This window comes from Cydia strobilella, chromosome 18 (assembly GCF_947568885.1).
Source record: "Cydia strobilella chromosome 18, ilCydStro3.1, whole genome shotgun sequence".
Lineage (NCBI taxonomy): Eukaryota > Metazoa > Arthropoda > Insecta > Lepidoptera > Tortricidae > Cydia > Cydia strobilella.
Genome location: NC_086058.1, coordinates 9,304,211 through 9,323,416, shown reverse-complemented (window position 1 = coordinate 9,323,416; position 19,206 = coordinate 9,304,211). Strand labels below are relative to the sequence as shown.

Sequence of the window (19,206 nt, the reverse complement as noted above, 5' to 3'; positions counted from 1 at the left end):
TTGAAAACGTTAAATAAATTATTTATCACCAGAAACATTTCCGATATAATTTTCTTTGCGTCTATAGAAACAATATATAAAAAAGTAAAGAAAAAAAATAGAATTGTCAAAATTTTGACATTTGAGTTTAAGAGTACTTGATTTTATTGTTGTTGCATTAATGCATTATATTTTTGCCATTTGTAGGGCGATTTTTATCGTATATAATAAATAAAATGTAAGCAGATCAAAATGCCGCGATTAGCACCTTTGAGGATTAGTGTTAGGGATTGTTTAATTTTGGTTTTATTAGTAATTTTTAACACAATACATATTACTGATATGGGTAAGTTTCGTAACTATTTAATTTTATTTATTGTAATTCGTTTTATGTGCTACTTGTTATTAATACATTATAATATACATTTCAGCAAACAGTAATAATATGGAACGATCAAGCAAAGAAAGTAAATTGAAAGATACCAATGATAAGGGAGTAAGCTTCAGTGAAAATGAAGAGTACTTAAAAAGTTGCTTAGGTAATACGTCCGATTGTTCGACGCTGCAGTACCCATGCATAGAGTGCCACCGGAACAACGACTGCCGATATGGCAGTATGGATAATTACACATGTGAAGTCAAGCCCAAAGTATCTTGTAATGTAAGTTTTATCTAGCCTTTATATTACACATTAAATATAATATAAATATGGTCAGTGATTGTTTAAGTTCGGAGTGGTAATCTAATGTCAAATAAACACATTTATGTAATCAAATAATATTTAACATCTAGCTGAGACGAAACCAGAGAACAAGTAATAGTATTATCATACAGAACAGCCACGCACTGCCCCACCCTGACTCAAATTACCTCGCCCCGCGACAGCAGATTAACGGTCGTTTGCCGGCCGCTCAATACTAGTTTTAAGTAACTTACACTATGACGCATGCCGCATGTACAGACGTGCCATTTACACATAGAAACGCAAATGATTTTTGAAAAATTTTATACATCAAAGTTTATCAACTTAGACAGCTGTATATGTTTATTGATTTTTAAGATCATGTGCTGTTTTGCTGTTAAATATGTGTTTTATGCTTAATATTTAGTTTTTAAGGTAAACCAATGAAAATTAATTTTTACTATTTATCAAATTATACTTACACACTTGTCTTTTAATTTAGTTTGTAAAATAAACTGTGCTTATAATTTCAGGGTCCAAAACAATTCAACAGGACTGCAATGTGTCGCTATTGCTACCAAACTGACAAATGGGAGCATCGCTGTGAACAGAAAGCCAACTGCAACTCCCTTGCCTCTCCTCTCAAGTTTTATGCGTAAGTATTAATAACATCTGAGCCCTAAATTGAAACTGAAAAAAATCAAGATAGACATATCACTTTATCTATTATATTTCAGGACCAATTGCACGGTCTCTGATGATGTAATCTGCCTTGGAAAAAGAAGATTTTTAAAAAAGATTCGTTGTTCATGGACTGGAGGCACTCGCTGGGGTACTGCGCTTATTCTAGCATTGACTCTCGGAGGGTTTGGAGCAGACCGGTTCTACCTCGGGCACTGGCAGGAGGGTATAGGGAAATTGTTCAGTTTTGGAGGCCTTGGAGTTTGGACTCTGGTTGATGCATTGCTTATTGGCATTCACCACTTAGGGCCAGCTGATGGCTCTGTGTATATTTAGTCATTAACCCTTAAATGCATGATTTTTTGTATAACTTTTTAATAAATTGAAATAGATGTGTCATGCTGTATAAAAGTAATAAATGTGATTTTGGATAGCTGCATATTGAGCCACGGACCATCAAATATACGATGCATATATACATCATTATGCATTTAAGGGTTAAGTATGAATATGTAAAATCTGTAAAGAGAATCTGTGAAATTATGTTTAACGTGTCTGAAGTAATAATAATGTTATTTATTAAATAGTTAAGTATAGTATCTTTGTTTTTTTTAAATCAAAAGAATAAAATAATTTTATTTTGAACATAAATCCATAACACTCTAATCATAAATCCATAGTTGTTAGTTACATACATTTATATTTAACTTATAAAATAGTGTTAGTGGAATTACAAAACTAATCTTAACGTGTCTTAACCTACATACTTAAGTATAAATTTACCTATTTTAGTGGAGTTTTGTCCACTGCTGCAGCAGGGGGAGTCCCACCTATCCAAGAACTCTATCATGATACTGTTAGTGCTGCCCCACCAGCGGCTAAGTAAAGAACTGCTTCCGCTCCGCAAACATCCCGGAGGTACTACAGTGATGAGGCATTTTTTTTCATTATGATTAGCTGACACAAGTGTAAAAACTATGGTACTTCTACTTCCATTTTAATTTGCCATCATTCTATATGATGCTAGTATTGTTACAAGGTAAATAAAAGTAATATCATTGTGTACAGTTAAGGGTTTGCTCATAATTTGTGGTATTGCCACATTAGTATAGGTCTACCATTAACTGAGACGGTTGGTAAGAACTTATTATGGGCAGCTACAGACACGGACTGCTTGAAGGCCTGCATGAAGCCGATTTGTATTATAAGTAAACTAGTCTGCCTCAAAACTCAACTACCTTCTACTAAAAAATCATCATGCAACTTCTTTTCTATCTAGAATTTATTTATTATTATTAGGTATCAAAAATAAGAATGTACTGTCTGCGCGCCAATTCCGTGCATTCAGAGGTCGAGGAAGTGGGAGGGTGTGCGCCGCGCTACGTACAAAATGACACTACTCTGTCATGACGCCCAACATTCCTAAAAGTCCTCAGCCGTGTACGGAATGCGCGCGGCCAGTAAATCACAATTCACTAAATATTAAACCAACTTGCATAATTTAACAGTTTTATTACAAAATAATTTTGATCAACAAAACAAATTCTTAATAATCAATCATCAGCATAATACTGATAAACTAAATCAACAAGCTCACTTTTCTTCATACCAGTTATGGCTGGTGTATCTTTACACTTCAATAGTTCCCTTAATTCTTTAACTGTATAGTCCTTCACTTCGTTACTCTTTAACCGATGGTTCAATATGGCTTTTGCATCCATGCCCTCCAACCTTGCTTTCTTGGCTGCAGGTCCAGAGCCAGAAGGCCCATATCTTTTTGTTGCCATAGGATCAAAGGGCCCAAAGATTTCTTCAAATAAATCAGCTTTGACATCCTCAAATACCTTTGGCTTGGGCTTTGTTGTATCTTCAAATGGTTCTACATCATCCTCTTCCAGAGCAACAGCTTCCACAGCTCTCATTAAAGACTGTGTTTTCGGATTTTCAAACATATTGGGATGGTAGTCAAACTTTACTGTATTTAATACATCCATCATAAAAGACTTGTCAACCCTGGATACCTTGCGATCTTCATCATCGTCAATGGTTGGTACATCTCTTACATTTTCCATGAATGGGAGCTGAATGACATCAAAGCCCATTTCAACATCATTACCCAAGGGATTTGAACATGGGGAGAGTGCTACAATCTTTGGCTTAGAATTAACTCTGGTGCACAGAACACAAATACCCACCATGGACATCTCTAAGCATGCTTGATAAAGAGCTTTAAATGCTACAGTAGAGCCTTCTATAATACTTTCATTGGGGAAAAGGAAGTGACAAGGCTTTAAAAACCACTTCTCTTTACAAAGTACAGTGGATGGTTTGAACCCCAGTAGTTTCATCATAGGTGGGCCAAATGGATTTTTTAATGACTTCATCTCATTGTCAGTAAATTCTACCCTTTCTCCTCCATATTCCTGATAATGCAGTAATTCCGATTTCAACAATGGCATTTGAACAGTTCCATCATGATCAACATCCAAGGATTCACCTCTATCTGGTGTTTGAGTGACTTTTACAGTCTTTGTGACACTTGTTAATATGGCATTGTCTGCCCGGTGCAAAGCTGTAGTTTTTTGGTACTGATGAGTTTTACTGAGGTTGTAGACTCCTACTCCGATTGAGAGCCCATTACCAATCACAAAGCTGAGCTTAGCAACAGCAAGATGCCTGTCGGTTTGTTGATGCATTAATTGCTCAACATCTCTACATTCCCAAACAATTTTTGGAATAATAACACCTTTCCCTTTACTTGCTTCAAATAAGAAATTTTCATAGAACTTGTCTATTTTATATTCTAATTGGGAAATGTTCACAAACTTTACTTCAATATTGGAATCTACTAAGTCATTAACTCTTTTGATAGTGGGTTTCTGATCAGAAGCTATGGGGGATTCATCAAGTCTTGACAGAATTAAAACTGTGCGGGTAGAAAGCAGTTTCTTACAGTTTGCAAACACTTTGCTGCAGTGCCACAAAACATCCGACATTTTAAATTCCTTTGCCTGCTTTAAAGTTTTAATTTCCAAACTACGGAGTATCTTGAAGTCGTCCAGCGAGGGAGTGTTCAATGGGCAAACGTCAACGACGCTTTTTATTCCAAAAGCGGAGGAGTTCGAATCTTCCGTGCCATAGAGACAAACACCTATATGGTTCGAGTTTGCTAATCTCAGATTTTGCCGAATCAGCGAACAAGTCGCTGCATGTGCGGCTTTTGCTGTGCCGTATTTGGAAGGATCGTAGACATTGATGAGCACTAAGCAACCAGGCACACCTCGCCACGATGGTGCATTATCCATTTCTTCATCAGAATCCATTGTTTTAGTTTAAAATAAAGTTTAACGAATCTTAGAATAATGACGTGAATTCGTGAATCGTGATTGTTTCGCAATGTGAAATGACATTGACACTCAACGAAACGTCAAGTTGACATTTGTGATGGGTGTAAGACAGCGTGTTTGGTATCACCTCAAATAGCTTTACTATTTTTTATTTTATAATCTGTCAAGGCATTTCCGTCAGTAGAAAAAAACGGCACATTTAAAAACTAGGCGCGATGACCCATCGAGATTTGAATTTTGCGCCTTTTCTACTGACAAAGTTGTTTTACCGGCTATATAGTTTGTCAAAGGACTGTCTCATTTCAAACATAGACAGAGATAATCATACTATCTTTGTCTTACACTAGTACTAGCACCCAAAAGTAATATGGGCCTTGTTGCCTGATTTAAAATTTTAAATAAATAAATAATAAAAGAAAAGGATGGGTATAGTTTTTTTTTTGTTCTTATTTACTGACAATTTGGTTTGACCAACTATATTTAAATTTGTGTCGTTAAAAAAAGGGACCTTTCGGTGGGAGACCTATCGATCAGAATTTCTGTTGGAATTTCATGCCACATCCACACTCCACGATGCTACAGGAGAGAACGCGAGTACGAGAGTGTGGACGGCGCGGCGCGCTCGTGCCCCCCTCGTCTTTCCTCCGCTCGCCTCGCTGTCGCTCCGCTTGTCGTCGGTTTTTTTATGAAATAGGAGGCAAACGAGCAGACGGATCACCTGATGGTAAGCCATTACAACACCAGAGGGGTTGTAAGTGCGTTGCTGGCCTTTATGATGGGAGTACGCTCTTTTCGGTTTCAGATAAAAAGGACCTTATTGCACTTGAAGCATACCCTTCTGTGATGGAAAGCTATTTTTATTCTATATTTTCTGGCGAGTGAGCCTCCCTCCACCACTTACTAATCTACTCACATAAGTTTTTGGTGTTCAGACAAGTTTAGTAAAATACTCGCCACTCAACTAATTACTAACGTAGTCCGAACTCCGAACTAGGCTTTCTTGCGGTTGGCCGGTCGAAGTATTTAGCAGGAGGCGCCAGCATAGCTTGCCCCGTCAATCCCTAGAATTAGGCCCCAATAAGCACGAGAGCTTAAAAAGAGTTGCGTGTGCGACGCACCCATAAGTAAGAGCGAGAAAGCGATATCTCTTTCTCGCTCTTACTTATAGGTGCGTCGCACACGCAACGCTTTTTAAGCTCTGGTACGAATGGGGTCTCAGGAGCCCATCACTAGCGCCACTGCTCGTGGCGCTAGTGAGCACGTTGATGGGCTCTGAATGAGGGCTAACGCGTATGAATTCGCCGCTAGGGGGCTAGTGTAGACGGTGGTGATGGTGGTCTTTTCCATAGTTCGAAATGTTAAATGTCACTTGTCACTTCAATGACTGACAGCTGTTCTTTAGTGTTTTGGACCACCATCAACAGAGGCGCCAACTAGTAAGCAAAAAAACGATAGCCCTCATTGTGTTTTTTTTTTTTGTTTTCTAAATGGAATTTTATGCCCTGGATGCCAGCCCTATAAGCCAAATCTCACAGAAAAAGGGGCAAGCTATGATGGTGCCATCTATGCAAACCTTTGACAGTTGCCAACACCATTACTTCCACTGTGTAGGTACGTGACGCGAGTGCATATTGTTCGCACAAGTAGATGGCGCATTTTACTCGCTCCATGCATGCGCCCTATGCAAGCACAAAGACTAGAGTTAGGAATGTACGGTATACGGTAGGTATGCTTTTTTCGGAAACTAGACTATAGGTGTAGGTGTATAATTTAAACTATGTTAGAATCATGTACTAGAAGAAGAAGACTGTTGCTTCAGTAGGAAATTTTGTTAGGGTATGATTTCTTCAAATACTTACCCTGGTACTTTGACCAACACCAAAAAGCGGTGACGATGAAGCCATGTATGTTGATAATGATGATGGAACTGTTCAAATGCCATGCAATACCTAAAATCATCCATTTTCAGTAATACCATTAAGAAGGCCCCCCAACAAGGCGGATCAACACTAGTTTAAGATTGCAGAAAACCATAGATCAGCGTAAGACTGGTTTTGAGGAAATCAACTTAATTTTGGGAACTTTCGAGGGTAGGTTATTTAATAGCTACCTATACAGAAGGTACCTAGCGATATCACCGATCGTCACCGCAATGCTTAGTTATTTTTTAAAGTAGGTAAATTAATCTCATCTAGCCAATCGGTAACTGGTTAAAGTTAAATGGAACGTATAATTTGGCTTTAATCATCGATCGATCTAGTTATCAACTGCACGCGATTGCAGCCAATTGCATGCCTTTTGTTTTCTGAATGCGAGAGAGCGAGTGATAGGTATTACAAGGTTGATGTGGAGTGTAATTAGTGTGTCAGGGAGGCTCCGGGTGGCCACGGCCGGCGGGCGGCGGGCGTGCGCACTGGAGACGGCGCGACAGGGCTGCGCGATCCGTCATTCGTACGCGGGCCCACGCCGCGGCGCCATCTCGCACCCTCAGTGACAGCGGCCGGTCTCGCACGTGAAGCTCGCGCGTGGCGCTGCAGCGCGATCCTCGAGCCGGAGCCAGCACGCGTGCGCGAGCGAGCGCGTGCGCGCGGCGCAACTGCGCGCGACGACGGGCCGCGAGCATGCGAGGAGCACGGCGCTGCCGCGCGTAGCGAGCCAGGCCGTGCGCGCCATCGCCATGGGCTGCGCCTCATCCGCCGAGGAGCGCGCCGCCATCCAGCGCAGCAAACTCATCGAGAAGAACCTCAAGGAGGATGGCATCCAGGCCGCGAAGGATATCAAGCTGCTGCTGCTGGGTTGGTTCTCTGTCCCTCTCTAGCTGTTCGTGCGCGCGCACGCCGATATTGACTGCGGTGCTCGCGCCGCCAACACGCTAGGATCTTCAAATGCACGATGACAAATATTTGTTATATCGTGAGTTTCATGAGACAGTTATATGTAATCTTGCCTAACTCATCTTTTAGCAGAATTCAGGTGTAAATACTTTTTCCTTAAATTAAGATGTAACACTAGTAGGTATATTTACAGTTGAATGTGGACATTGTGGACTAATAAATCACTCCTACTTAGTATTTCATTAGTATGCAAAATAAAAAGCTGAAGCTTCCAATATTTCTGATTTATGAAGGATTTATAATATGTGGATATCCAATCCCAAGTACTTGGGTAACTTTATAACATATTAGTTGATAATAAATATATACTGGATGATACTGATTTTGCAGGTATATAGTAACATAATTAACAACGTATTGAAAAATAATTCTTACATTCCTACATTTTATGATGGTATGTATGCTATGTAAGTACTTAATATACAGAAAGCTTAGATCGTTAACCACATCAACAGGTTATTTATTGATCTTTAGAAGTTCAAGTATCAACCTCGTCAGCCGTCGTGGTAAGGGTTATACCAAGACCACCAAGTAATGTGATATGCTTGGATTACTTAATTGAAATGAAACTCTCAGACAGACACATGTCAGACAGATATGACTAGTAGGTAAGTAGGCATGGTAAAAAACCTTACCTGAAACTGATACAAAATCCTTTCACAGATTAGCAGAAACGCAAAACTCGCACATGGATCAAAAATCATGCCCATAAGTCCCATAACCTGCCTGCTGTTATTACTCATCCTCAGTCGCTTGCTCACAGAATAAGTAGACGGAGTAGTTAGACAGAGACTCTGTCCGACCGCGGTTACGAGTAACTTCACCATTTACTTCTCTCTGTTTTTATTGTCTCTGACGCCGTTCATCAACCTTTAATTTCCATAACTGTCCTTCCTTTTACAGTAGTGTCTCATATTCATACCTAACACCAAAAACCTGAATTAAATGGTAAGGTTTCACTAGATATTAGAATAGACGGATCTACAGCTACATGTCGCAGTAGTAAGTTACTCACCAACTGAAAAACGTCCGCACCGTTGGACAAAGTCTGTTCATCAAAGATTTTCACAGCGTCTTTTCGAGCATGCCCTACTCTCATGAGCTCAAGACAATTCCTTAACACCTTCTTTTGAAAACATCGTTTAGGGGCCTTTCTCAGGCTGCCTTGCATTAAGCTTGTCGGGCCATATGTCCATCTCAGTAGCAGATTTAGTCAAAGTCAAAAGCATTTATTGCAAATATTATATTGCATAATATTAGGTAGGTACATAATATCAATATGGACCCTGCAAGGGCGCAGCAATCTTATTATAGTTATTTGTGCAACAAGAGAGGAAAGTTGGTTTTTCTTGCGAGTGTTGATTTTGAGTCCCGAGTAAGCGAAAGATTCTAAGTTAGAATCTTGAGCGATTGCGATTTCGCCGATCTGCGACGCCCACTCCACACTCGCGTTCGCCGTTTCGCGCCGCGATTCACGCACGAGTGTGGAGCGAACTTTATAACCGATTTAGGTTTTTATTAATTTTGCTCTTTTTAGGGTTCCGTACCAAAGAGGTACAAAAGGAACCTTTAATGTCCGTCCGTCTGTCTGTCACATTGCTAAATATCTTGAGAACTACTGAAGCTATCGATTTGAAATTTGGAATAGTTATGAACAACGCTAACCCAAACACATTGGAAGTGTAATTTTTTTATTTTATTTTTATTAATTATGAAAAATGCCCGATATAAATAGGGGGCAAAATTTCAACATTATAATAATATTATCATAAATATTACAGAAAAAATGTAATGACACCTCTAACTTGAAAACTTTTTTTTAATTATCATAAAACATTTTCTAATTTTTTGTTAATACATAATATTTTAACCTTATTTATTTACATACAAGATATATACAGTGGTACTACGTAAACGAAATTAATAACTAGCTTAAATTAATTAATTTTCTAATTGAATTTGCAATTTAAGCCCATTTGCGTATGTTATACTTGAAATGTCTATGAGATTATACTTAAAACACCTTCTCTCAAATAAAACAAAAATTGTTGAAATCGGTTCACATGCTAAGGAATTATCCCTGAATAATTTTTAAGAAAAAAAAACCGACTTCAATGGGGGATGCTGCTGAAAGTTTACTTATTGTTGATGGTGCACTCTTAGATTCCAGGCAGTGAAATGAAAAAGACAGCATCTTTTGCCTAATTATCTAGAAAAGGAGGTAAAACCACCCACTTTTCAAGTAGCATTTCGTTTTTGTAAGGGTCGCAGTTCTAACCTAACCTAACCTACTTTTCTGATAGCAGTTCTGTTCTGTGAGAATCGCAGTTCAAAACCCACCCACCCACCTAACCCACTTTTCTAGTAGCATTTCCGGGTCCGGGTCTGGGTCCGCATCCGAGTTCGGGTCCGTGTCCGGCTGTCCGGGTCCAAGTTTGGGTTAGAGTTCGGTCCGGGTCCGCGGTCCGGGTCCGAGTTGGGGTCCATGTCCAGACCCGGGTCCGGGTCCGAGTCCGGGTCCAAGTTTGGGTCTGGGTCCATAAGGAAGAGAACAAATCGCCAAACGTGAACTATGTGGTCATTGAAGAGTTCCATTCTGATCATCATCAGCAGTTCCACTTCATCAAATGTCACTTTTTTAAATGTAAATGCTGTATTTGTTGATGAAAATACAAAAATCACTCTATGTATGCCTTTCACATTTGAGGAGTTTCCTCGGTTCCTCGTGGGTCTCATCATCAGAACTCGAGCTTGACAAAAATATCTCTTAAAAACTTAAGTTGCTTAACAAACATAAAGAAGAGGACAAATCGCCAAACGTAAACTATGCGTCATTAAGGAGTTCCATTCTGGTCATCATCAGCAGTTCCATTTCATCAAATGTCACTTTTTAAAATGGAAATGCTGGATTTTTTGATAAAAATACAAAAATCACTATATGTATGCCTTTCACATTTGAGGAGTTCCCTCGATTCCTCATGGATCCCATCATCAGAACTCGAGCTTGACAAAAATGTTTCTTGAAAACCTAACTTACTTAACAAACATAACGAAGAGGACAAATCGCCAAACGTGAACTATGCGTCATTGAAGAGTTCCGTTCTGATCATCATCAGCAGTTCCACTTCATCAAATGTCACTTTTTGATTATTTCACTGTAAAATGGTAAATAAATGGTGTATAGTGCCGCAATGTTTAAGTACGACTATAAAAAATCCAGATAAATTGTTTGTTTCCGTTCCAACGAATCCCAAAAAAAGAAAAATGTGGTTAAAACTAGCGCGAAGAGACCCAAAGAGCATTTTAGCGCATTCAAATGTTTTTATGTGTGAAGACCACTTCGATGTAAGTAATATTTAACTGTAAATAAATATGGTAGTTAAAGCAGCGGATTTTGTTGTATTTAACGAAACAAGATCTAGGTATTTAATGTATTACTACATAACCTCATAACATAGCTCTTTCAGCATTAGTAGGTAGTTAGTAGCATATTTTTTCTTTCAAACTAAAGTGCAGTATGGAGATACTATTCTCGTGATCGTATTCTATATATATATCGTCGTCGTATTCGTATCATCGAAATCGAAATGTTCGTAAATAAACAATTTCTACGTATACTCACACAGCTGTTTTTACATTTCTAAGTTCCGCAGCATAGTAATCCGGATTATCTTTAAAGAAAAGTGCAACCTAGGTTGCCGCTATCAGCTTTCACATATTTCGGCTCCATTTTGAGATTCTTATGAATATTGTGCTACTAGATATACGGATAAATCGGAATAATATCAGAAAACTGTGGAACAATAACTAAAATTAACTAAATACAAATAAAACAGTTAAAACACTCAAGGCAATCAAGAATGTTTACCCGCGTGTGACGTCATCCGAGCGTTGACCAATCACAGAGCGTTCACGTCCCTGATGAAATATCAAAAAATATTAAATTTTCTTTCGTTTATATTCCAAAAACTAAACATAATTTACATTCAAATATAGTGAAATATACTTTATTCGTTTATTATCTTTCAGGATGACAGCAATTCGTTATATATTTTTAATGTTATCAAATACCCTATTGAGAACCTCCTCCTTTGAAATCTTGAAGTCGGTTAAAAACCAACATACATACAGGTCGCGCAAATTAGTTAGCCAAGTTGCTGATGGCGCTGTACACAATTACGCTTAGTATACTTCTGGTCAAAAGTCTTTCGTGATTCTATTTACATGAGAAAATTGAACCTTTGTACGGAACCCTCGGTGCGCGAGTTAAACGAACTCGCACTTGACCGGTTTTTTTTATCACTGACAGTGCCAGTTTGCTCTGGGTGTCCTATACCTCCAGTGTCAGTTTGATGTTATTTTTGCGACACTCTGTATATCTATTTTGTAGAAAATTTTATATAGATTACGCACTAGACTATTTAACTTACGGTTCCGTACCCAAAGGGTAAAAACGGGACCCTATTACTAACACTCCTCTGTCCGTCTGTCTGTCTGTCACCAGGTTGTATCTCATCAACCGTGACAGCTACAGTTGAAATTTTCACAGATGATTTATTTCTGTTGCCGCTTTATCAACAAATTTAATACTAAAAAGTACGGAACCCTCGGTGGGCGAGTCCGACTCGCACTTGTCCGTTTTTTTTGTTAAGATTATTGTAAATCTTAATACTGTCACTCTTAGGTATTTATAAAATATATGAGTTAATGAACGATTGTAGTTTAGGGTCTCGTTTTTACCCTTTGAGTAGGGATCTACTATACTATGTCTATGGTAGGGATACAGAACCCTAAAAATAAGACGCATCCACTTCTACAAGCGCATTGCTTTTGCTAGTCGTGCTGTTTCAGTGTTTCATTTCCACACGCATGTGTGAGCGAGCCCAAACGAAGAGTACCGAACGCACCCGAACGTCAGTCGAGCGGGGCGCGGTCGCCGTCACGGAGCGGAGCTAGCTTGTCATCCGGCCGCCATTATCTCATATTTTAAACGGATTCGTATTCAATTAAAGTTCGGGCTGCCGTTACGCGTTTTCAGTGTCGATACTATAGTACATCGAAGACAATCTCTGTGGTGTTCAGTTCGTTCGTGCTAAGTGTGTACGACTAGGATTGGGAGTGATAAGTGTTAAGTTAGGTTACTGTGTGTTGAGTATCGTCGAGTAGAGAACCGCAATTATCGTCGCGTAGGGTGTCTCCGGTGGGGCCGGAGCGGCAGGCGGCGTGCGGAGCGCATGCAGAGGGAGCGGTGAGAGCGCGCCCGGCTCGGGGCGGCCGGCGGCCAGGCGCCAAGGCACAAGAACAGCTGCCGACATGGGATGTGCCCAGTCGGCCGAGGAGCGAGCGGCGGCCGCTCGCAGCCGACAAATCGAGAGGAATTTAAAAGAGGATGGCATCCAGGCTTCCAAGGATATCAAGCTGCTTCTGTTGGGTACATAAAGCTTCTTATAATTTGAAGGCACATGGCCGCACCCATGAACTTGCGACGGCCGGGACGCCGGGTTATGATTTACGTATCGGTGGCTGCTACGTTATTTAAATGTAATCTCGGGGGGAAGTTCGCAACCACGGGCTGTTTTAGAGGCAGTAACGCTATGTTGATGTAAGAGTATGGTGCTACAGTTTGCCGGCTTTCTCCCGACACTCATCAATATGCTGGTATGCATGTATTGGTTCCGTATACAATCGAAAGTGGGTACTGATTTAACGTTTACGAAAGGTTCCAAGAATGAATTCCTGAATCATAAAAGCTCTAATGCTACTCGAAATAGTCTTAAAAATAATAATAATTATAATAACTGAATCCTTGAAAGCATGTACCAATATTATTATTAGATTCCACTAAGCTAGGCTACGAACGTATAAACCAAATACGTACAATTTGGTCAATTTGCTAAACTGCAAAAAACAACATTGCCAATTTAATCAACCACCCAGTTAGCTTGAAAAAGTAATCCATAAATTTGGTTTTGGCCAGTAATTATTATTATTATCTCCTTTATTCATTTAACATCTTAGGGTAGGTCATTTATAATATGAATATAAAAGTAAAATATAAAAACACTTACAAAACACATATAAACACATTAAAAAGAACCTACCATGGGTGCCGCCAGCAGCAGGGCTGGGTCCAAGCTGCCGGTGGTCAGGACCACAAAGAGAGGAACTGGCGGACTATCCGCGCCGTGTCCAAGATCACCTTTCCAAGTGTACCTTTACTTACAACATTTTAATTTATTAACAAACTGTAATAATGGTTAGGTTGTACATGCACAGGTTAGGTGACTCATAATTGGTGGTATAATTCTTAATCCATGACTCAACTAAAGTTATTGCTTGTTAGTATTGACTTAGTTTTTCTAATAACTTACTTACTTAACTTAGTGTTTCTAGGTTTATATAAGGTATGGGGTTTTATGGTTTCTAGGCAGAAAATTGAAACTGATAAAAAGTAGTTTTTCAACATATTTTATAATTAAAACTTCCTCTTATCCTTTAACATCCCTGTTGATTTTCTAGCCACATCTACTCCAATTCTTTTCACAACTTTCGTGATCTTTCTTGAAATTGCCTCTCTCTTCTAATATATTTACTATCAAGAAAGATTGTATCCCACAGAGCAAACATGGCAAACTGGTTAACTATGTAGTATGTAGTCTTATCAACAAGATGCTATTAAGTACCTTAAAAATACAGTGATACAAAATATACTATTTTAATGCATTATTTCATCTCTGTTAGTGACGTTTTCAACCAAAAGGTACCACATTGTCGCTTGTCGATAAGGTTGATTTCTAATTGCAGCTATATGGAAATAGCGCCTTATTGACAAGCGACAATAAGTACCCTTTTGGTTGAAAATGGCACATTTATTTACCTTACGATTTTTTTGGGTGTGTCCAGTTTCGTTTAGTCTGAGCTTATTTTCATTTGTCCTTGTCTATAATATTATTACCTCTAGCTGCTGAGACATCAAAACATGCCAAGACTAATGCAATTTTGAACTGTCAAAATAAATAAATAATAGAATGGAACAGGAGACCTTTTTATAGACCTCTGGATGGGTAGAAAATAGACTTTATTCACACATTCAGTGTTGCAAATAGTGGTACATATGTAGGTATGCAATACCAATAACAATTTATTGGATGGTTATTGATAACAATTAATTGGATAACTTTAAATTTGAGATAACCTTTCCTAATATCAGCAGTCCCAATAAAATCTGAAACTTGGGTAGTTAACCTTTAATATGCGGGAATGGGAACACGGATTTTATAGGTATTGAGTTTTTGTAGAGAATTAAAAACCTTCTGCGCAGATCCACATTCAACCAAACAAGAGGTTAAGTCTGTAGAAAAGGCTAACAGGTGGCTATTAGAAAGGCCATAAGGTATTTTATCCTGACACAGCTATAGTTGGTAAAATAGATCCTGATAGTAAAACTAATTTAGGAAAATTAGTGTTTTAATAAAAAATATCAATGTCGACCCTAACACCCCATAGCCCCGTACCCACATTGAGCTCTGGCAGCCTTACTCACTGCCAGGAACACAATACTATGAGTAGAGAGGGTATGAGTAGTTTTATTTATGTACATATTTAGAATTAAGTTTGTGTGTACCTTGCATATTTTTTTAAGTTCACTATCTATAAATCCATTATTATTTATTACTATATTCCTTACACCATCTATCCCTAAAAATCTTTTCTGTAATTAGTTCACAAGGCAAATTGATAAATTTGGTTCTGTACATCAACACACAATAAGCCATAAGATACTCTTTAGTTAGGTATAAAGCCCGTCACTGATGGAGCGATGATATATCGGCAAATACCGTAAGATACCGGCAGATATCTTAGAGTATCGTTAAGCACACACATCAACGATTCACTGGCTTTAGTGTTAACATTTTTAACACATTAACATGACAACAGAGTCAACAGATTTCTAATATATCTATCAGGAATTTCAATGCTCCTTACTTTACTCCCTTTTTAGGGTTCCGTACCCAAAGGGTAAAAACGGGACCCTATTACTAAGACTCCGCTGTCTGTCTGTCTGTCCGTCTGTCACCAGGCTGTATCTTATGAACCGTGATAGCTAGACAGTTGAAATTTTCACAGATGATTAATTTCTGTTGCCGCTATAACAACAAATACAAAAAACAGAATAAAATAAATATTTATGTGGGGCTCCCATACAGCTAACGTGATTTTTTGCCGTTTTTTGCGTAATGGCACTTAACCCTTCGTGCGCGAGTCCGACTCGCACTTGGCCGGGTATTTTATTCTTTGTTCTGCGGTGCCTACTAAGCTTCAGTTAAAAGTTGAATCTATTTAGATCATACTTACCTACATTCCTGACAAAAGATCAAATCAATATTAAAGTACATTTAGGAAAAATATGACTGAACGGCAATAAAGAAAGCATACACTCAATATGCCATTTTAAAACTCTTGACTAGGTTAGGTAGTTATTATAAAACACGTTCTATCGCGACATTCGCGACACGTAATTTACGAGACCCCGATCTTTGTTAGGATTGAATCTACCAGTTACGCTTTTTGTATGCCATATTTGGTGTAATAGGACTATTACGTCTATTACACACGGTGCCGTACGCGACACATAACAGGGGTCTCATTTCAATCGCTTTACGAGCTCAAGTAAAATTATTCTCAGGTAAACTAGTATCTATAATACACTCTGCTGTTATCCCATAGCCAAAGAGATTCGTTAAAATATCCATAACAAAAAAGTTTCAATTGGCCCTAACTAAGGTCCGGCTTGTATTTCTGCTAGAGCAGAAGACAACTGTCTACTAGGGTGAAAAAATGATATTGCCCTCGTATTACTCTCTCAGCACTTAGCTGCTTCCCGCTCTTGCACCTGGCCCTGACCGCGTGCAGTTAACACTAATACAGTACTGTGTGTACTAGGTTTAACGGTTGATTCAAATCTCTGGATAACATTTAGGAAATGCTACCGGGACTGAATGAGTACGTCTAGAACCCGGAATTCCCGGTTCCGGGACTGAGTTTGTATAGAAAACTAGTACCGGAAACACACGCTGATCACATTACATTGGTGCGCCTGAGAACTAGGCTCGCCCTTGCTCGTGCCGTGCAATGAATACACGATCACATCTTTTGCTGGTAGTTAATTGACGTGTCACGTCATCATGTCGTGCGGTCCTATGCTTACTGGGCTTGATTATAGGAATTAGGTACTAAACACTTCTTCACAGTGGCCAGTGCAAGTCTGAACTCTCATTATGTGTGTTGTTATGAAGCTTCAGGTCAAGTTACACTTGTGTTCAGCACACAGTCGAGACAAGTTTGAAGATTTGGTCATGGACGTGTCGCCTCATTCAATGTGAAGACTGATGTAAATTGCTTTTGTGTCATTGATTCACACTATTAAACTACGGTTTCTGAGGTGAATTGAAAACTTAAGTCTGATTTACCTACCGTTTACCGTTTTGTTGGTACCTATCTATTAAAAAGGTTACGTATTAGAATAGTTTTTCCTAGATCGATAACACGAAGTTAACTTAGCAAATTTTATTAAATAACTTTGTCACCGAAAGGTCATAAAACGTGGTGGATAAGAATTAGCCTTATGGAAAAACCACCTGAATAACGTTTTTAAGTTTTCTTAGCGCACATTAAATATACTAAGTTTGGGTACTGTGAAGTTCTAGACTATCGATAATGGGAATACCAGGAAGAAAATTAGCCAGTTAAGCTTTCATTAGCCTTCAGGGCCTAGAAAGATGTCAAGGGAACGTGATGATTATATTATTGGTTATTAATTAATGCATGGCATTGGCATCTCGTAATCACAAAAAATAGTAGAACAAATTAGTTGGTGACCAATTGGTATGGCGATATTATCAATTTTAAAACTCGTCACAGACTGAGCGATAATATATTATTATAGCTTCGTGTGTGGACTCTGTTAAATAGTACGTAAAATATATCGTAAGATCGCTATGTCTATAAGATATCTTTTGGTAGATTATCGCTCCCGTCTGTTACGGGCTTAAAGCGGTTCCCTGAGCCAGAAGGCGAAAAATCTCCTTATATGATCATGTTTTTCTAAGAGGCATTGATATTCGTAGACGTGGAAAAAATATATGTAGTTCTTGACTATATTATCTTTAATAACATAGCTTCCTATACACGAATTATGACACTTCGCACGATACATTAATTAATTCCCAAATAAACCTCTAACTCGGACTTTTAATCTAACTTTACTCGGTTATTTATTATGTGATACTATAAACAAAAAAAAGAAGAAAAAACAATCTTAACTTCATAGCTTTCGAATTTCGATATTGTAAGGTAACGTTTTTAAAATAAATAAAAAACGACAAAATTCGATCAAAATTGACACTTGGCGCGCATGATCTTTCCCGCTCTTTCTTGCGAAATGTAAGTGACAGCGGCAAACCGATAGAACGGCCTTAAGACTCCAAGCAAAAAAGGTAAAAACCAGATTTAAAATGTAGGTGCTACGTAACACGTAACTAGACGCGATTCACTCAATTCTATCCAGCCTTTAACCTGTTGGCTGTTCCATGTTAGGAGCTGTTGCACTGTAGCTAGCTTATAGTGGCTACATATTTTATCAACGGCGGCGGGTGTTGACTGACTGTTGCGAGTATAGTATGAATTATCTTAGATGATTTTTTCGGGCTTGAGCCCTAATCTGTTAAAGAAAAGCCTTTGTTTCTTTTAACAGCGGTCTTCAGCACGTGCCAAAGCAACCATGTCGCTTAAAAAGTAACTATCGTGATAGTATTAAGGTTCAAATTTATGTGACTTCTCATTCAGATAACAATCAGGGTGATATTTTCCTTGGAGATAACAAAACGTGTTATCTCCGAATGGGCCGTTTCATGAATTTTAACCATATAAATAGGATGGCAAATTTGCTTTTTAAACGGGCTTGTTCCCGTTACTGATGTCGGGGCCCGGGGCTATTAGCAGTAAGTGTATTTAACCGCTACATAAAGGAAACAATATCTTTTGTTTAACAGATTAGGGCCCGAGCTCGAAAAAATCATCTGAGATAATTTATACTACCACGACAGTACAATACCGAGCTGTTGTTGCTATCGCTGCGCGCTGTTTTACAAAATTAAAGCTTAGAATTTTGATGTCTACAATTCTACATATAAACTGCAACATTTAAGGCCATTTCGGATGTTCACGCCTGTATGTGCATTCGGTGTGGCTGGCCATTATGTGATTGACTAATGGGTGGCGGCGTTTTGTTCATGCTTGTAAAATTGTAATACCTTTCATACCTTAGGTATGAAATTTGGCTCCGTATAATATATGAACTCCAAACCTTGTTGTCAGTAAATCAATACATTGATAATAAAAATACTAAAAAATCTTGACTATAATCGCGTTTTGTTTCTTATTTGGTATGAAAGAACGAAGAACGAAAGAAGTCCGCTTTTCGTAAATTTTTCCATAATAAGCAAAGCAAGCATCTTTAGTTCCAGTCATTGGATGGAACACATGGCTCACCACGTTATAAATTCGCTAAAGTGTTATAGAATTTTTTTATTTGTTTAAATTAGTGAGGAATCCCATAGAAAAC

The 19,206-nt window shown here is 38.6% G+C and overlaps 3 protein-coding genes across 4 annotated transcripts in view; 2 read left to right on the top strand and 1 right to left on the bottom strand.

Annotated features, from left to right (window-relative positions):
* The first annotated feature begins 144 nt into the window (after nt 1–144).
* Nucleotides 145–1,938, top strand: LOC134749710 (TM2 domain-containing protein almondex). The gene is made up of 4 exons (XM_063684728.1): nt 145–325; nt 411–640; nt 1,195–1,316; nt 1,399–1,938. The coding sequence occupies exons 1-4, from the start codon at nt 232–234 to the stop codon at nt 1,676–1,678; spliced, it is 726 nt and encodes a 241-aa protein (XP_063540798.1). The 5' UTR covers nt 145–231; the 3' UTR covers nt 1,679–1,938.
* An 896-nt stretch (nt 1,939–2,834) lies between these two features.
* On the bottom strand, nt 2,835–4,740 carry LOC134749707 (ATP-dependent DNA helicase 2 subunit 1). Its single transcript, XM_063684726.1, has one exon. It carries the CDS (start codon nt 4,663–4,665, stop codon nt 2,896–2,898), a length of 1,770 nt encoding a protein of 589 aa, XP_063540796.1. The 5' UTR covers nt 4,666–4,740; the 3' UTR covers nt 2,835–2,895.
* Nucleotides 4,741–7,141: 2,401 nt separating this feature from the next.
* LOC134749723 (guanine nucleotide-binding protein G(o) subunit alpha) overlaps nt 7,142–19,206 on the top strand; it is a 60,906-nt gene continuing 48,841 nt past the window's right edge. Inside the window, exon 1 of one of the 2 annotated variants that reach the window (XM_063684742.1) lies at nt 7,142–7,484. In XM_063684742.1, coding sequence (XP_063540812.1) covers nt 7,367–7,484 — 118 coding nt within the window. In that variant the 5' untranslated portion in view covers nt 7,142–7,366. Of the gene's footprint in view, nt 7,485–12,512; nt 13,015–19,206 lie in introns of those variants that run through there. The other variant, XM_063684743.1, reaches the window with a different exon arrangement.

Coding starts and splice junctions, on each gene's coding strand:
- LOC134749710 (XM_063684728.1), top strand. CDS start 232: ATGCCGCGATTAGCACCTTTGAGGATTAGTGTTAGGGATTGTTTAATT. Junction 326..410: donor AATACATATTACTGATATGG/GTAAGTTTCGTA, acceptor TATACATTTCAG/CAAACAGTAATAATATGGAA. Junction 641..1,194: donor AGCCCAAAGTATCTTGTAAT/GTAAGTTTTATC, acceptor TTATAATTTCAG/GGTCCAAAACAATTCAACAG.
- LOC134749707 (XM_063684726.1), bottom strand. CDS start 4,665: ATGGATTCTGATGAAGAAATGGATAATGCACCATCGTGGCGAGGTGTG.